Source organism: Pseudomyrmex gracilis, unplaced genomic scaffold (genome assembly GCF_002006095.1).
Source record: "Pseudomyrmex gracilis isolate BER0280 unplaced genomic scaffold, ASM200609v1 scaffold_641, whole genome shotgun sequence".
NCBI classification, from domain to species: Eukaryota; Metazoa; Arthropoda; class Insecta; order Hymenoptera; family Formicidae; genus Pseudomyrmex; species Pseudomyrmex gracilis.
The window spans coordinates 54,206-55,532 of NW_018021225.1; the positions used below are offsets into that span (position 1 = coordinate 54,206).

Genomic DNA, 1,327 nt, shown 5'->3' on the forward strand with positions numbered 1-1,327 from the left:
ACAAATTCAGTGTACACTTTAAAATCTATCAAATCATAATAAAACGACTGACTCAGTAGACATATAGTAAGACAGCTATGGCGAGGAATCATGTCACAATCAAAAAACAACGTCTCGTAGAAGAATTGCATGCTCCGGCGAGAAGAAATTTTCCCCGTTGACGCGTTATCGTATGCAGATACAATGATCTCGGGCAAGCGGATGTGGTAGACATGCGTCCGTATTCGCGCGTCAACAAAGGCTACCACTACATACTTACGGTTATCGATGTGCTGAGCAAGTACGCATGGGCCATACCGCTTAAGAGTAAGAGTAGACGCAAAGTCACCAAAGCTTTTGCAGGAATATTTCGGGATAACAAAAGATGTCAACACAATTTGCAAACTGATCGTGGAAAGAAATTCTACAACACAGATGTACAGACATTGATAAAAAAGCATAGCATCAATCATTATTCCACATATTCGGTTATGAAGGCTTCGATTGTGGAACAATTTAACCATACGGTGAAGAACAATATGTGCAAACAATTTACACTTAACGGAACCTACAAATAAATTGACATACTACCGCGTCTTCTTATGGAGTACAACGCACGAAAACATCGAACTATCGGTATGCGACCTATCGATGTTACCCCCGCAATCGCCGATAAGCTCTTAACCACGGTGTACAGCAACATCAAGATCGCAGGGCCAGCACGATTTCAAGTAGGTGATCCAGAACGCGTGAGCAAATTTAAAACAGTATTCGATAAAGGATATACACCAATTTGGACGTCCGAAGTATTTAAAATTAATAAAATACAAACGACTTATCTTGTGACGTATCTGGTTGAGGATTCACGTGGACAATCTGTTGCTGGAGGATTTTACGAATACGAATTGCATCGCGTTGCAAATCCAGAAGTTTATCTCGTTGAAATGTATTGCGCAAGAAATGTTTATGTGAAGTGGCTAAGGGTAGGCAAGTCATACAACTCTTGGATAGATAAAACTAATGTATTGTAAACACACTATATACAAAAATTATATTTATAGAAACTACAATACAACTTACAACATATATACATAATTATTATTACACATATTAATTGACAATATACATATACTCTATATTATACACTATTTTCTTGTGGTACTTTGTAATGTCCCCATGGTAACGTTTTGGTAGACTCGGTTTATCGTCGTATGGACTTAGAGCAAGTTTTGATTCGGACACAGTGTATACTTTGTGTAGCGTTGATCGTATACACGACTGTCGACGCACCTTTTTGATTTCATCGTTCAAACATTGTTTGTAATCGTCAAACGTTAATGTTGTTGCT

At 38.1% G+C, this 1,327-nt stretch overlaps 2 protein-coding genes across 2 annotated transcripts; both read left to right on the plus strand.

Moving 5' to 3' along the window:
• Positions 1-212: 212 nt before the first annotated feature.
• LOC109861219 lies at positions 213-557 on the plus strand. The gene has a single exon (XM_020440772.1). The coding sequence runs from the start codon at positions 213-215 to the stop codon at positions 555-557; it is 345 nt and encodes a 114-aa protein (XP_020296361.1).
• A 60-nt stretch (positions 558-617) lies between these two features.
• On the plus strand, positions 618-1,010 carry LOC109861220. Its single transcript, XM_020440773.1, has one exon. It carries the CDS (start codon positions 618-620, stop codon positions 1,008-1,010), a length of 393 nt encoding a protein of 130 aa, XP_020296362.1.
• Positions 1,011-1,327: the final 317 nt, after the last annotated feature.